A 218-nucleotide genomic window follows, 5' to 3' on the forward strand; every position below is an offset into this window, starting at 1 on the left:
ACCTAATTCAGATCCTCCATTCCAGAGGCAAATTCAAAAGGAAATATTGCAAGGGCGAAATTCCGGGCGAGGACGTGAGCCAAGCGGCCCTACGGGCAGTGAGCTTCGTGCACCAGAGGGCCGAGCTGACGGGCAAGCAGTGCGCCGTCGGGTTCCTGTGCCTCTTTTCGGCATCTGAGAGTGAGGGCGGATCTGGAGGAGCTATGGCTTCCTGCGTC

General features: G+C 58.3%; 1 protein-coding gene across 1 annotated transcript in view; it reads left to right on the top strand.

Annotated features, from left to right (window-relative positions):
- LOC119587908 overlaps positions 1-218 on the top strand; it is a gene marked incomplete at its 3' end in the record, with an annotated part of 28,342 nt that overhangs the window by 15,717 nt on the left and 12,407 nt on the right. The window contains 1 exon segment of the mRNA XM_037936617.1: positions 26-180. Within this exon segment, the coding sequence (XP_037792545.1) occupies positions 26-180 (155 nt within the window).

This window comes from Penaeus monodon, chromosome 23, assembly GCF_015228065.2.
Source record: "Penaeus monodon isolate SGIC_2016 chromosome 23, NSTDA_Pmon_1, whole genome shotgun sequence".
NCBI classification, from domain to species: domain Eukaryota; kingdom Metazoa; phylum Arthropoda; class Malacostraca; order Decapoda; family Penaeidae; genus Penaeus; species Penaeus monodon.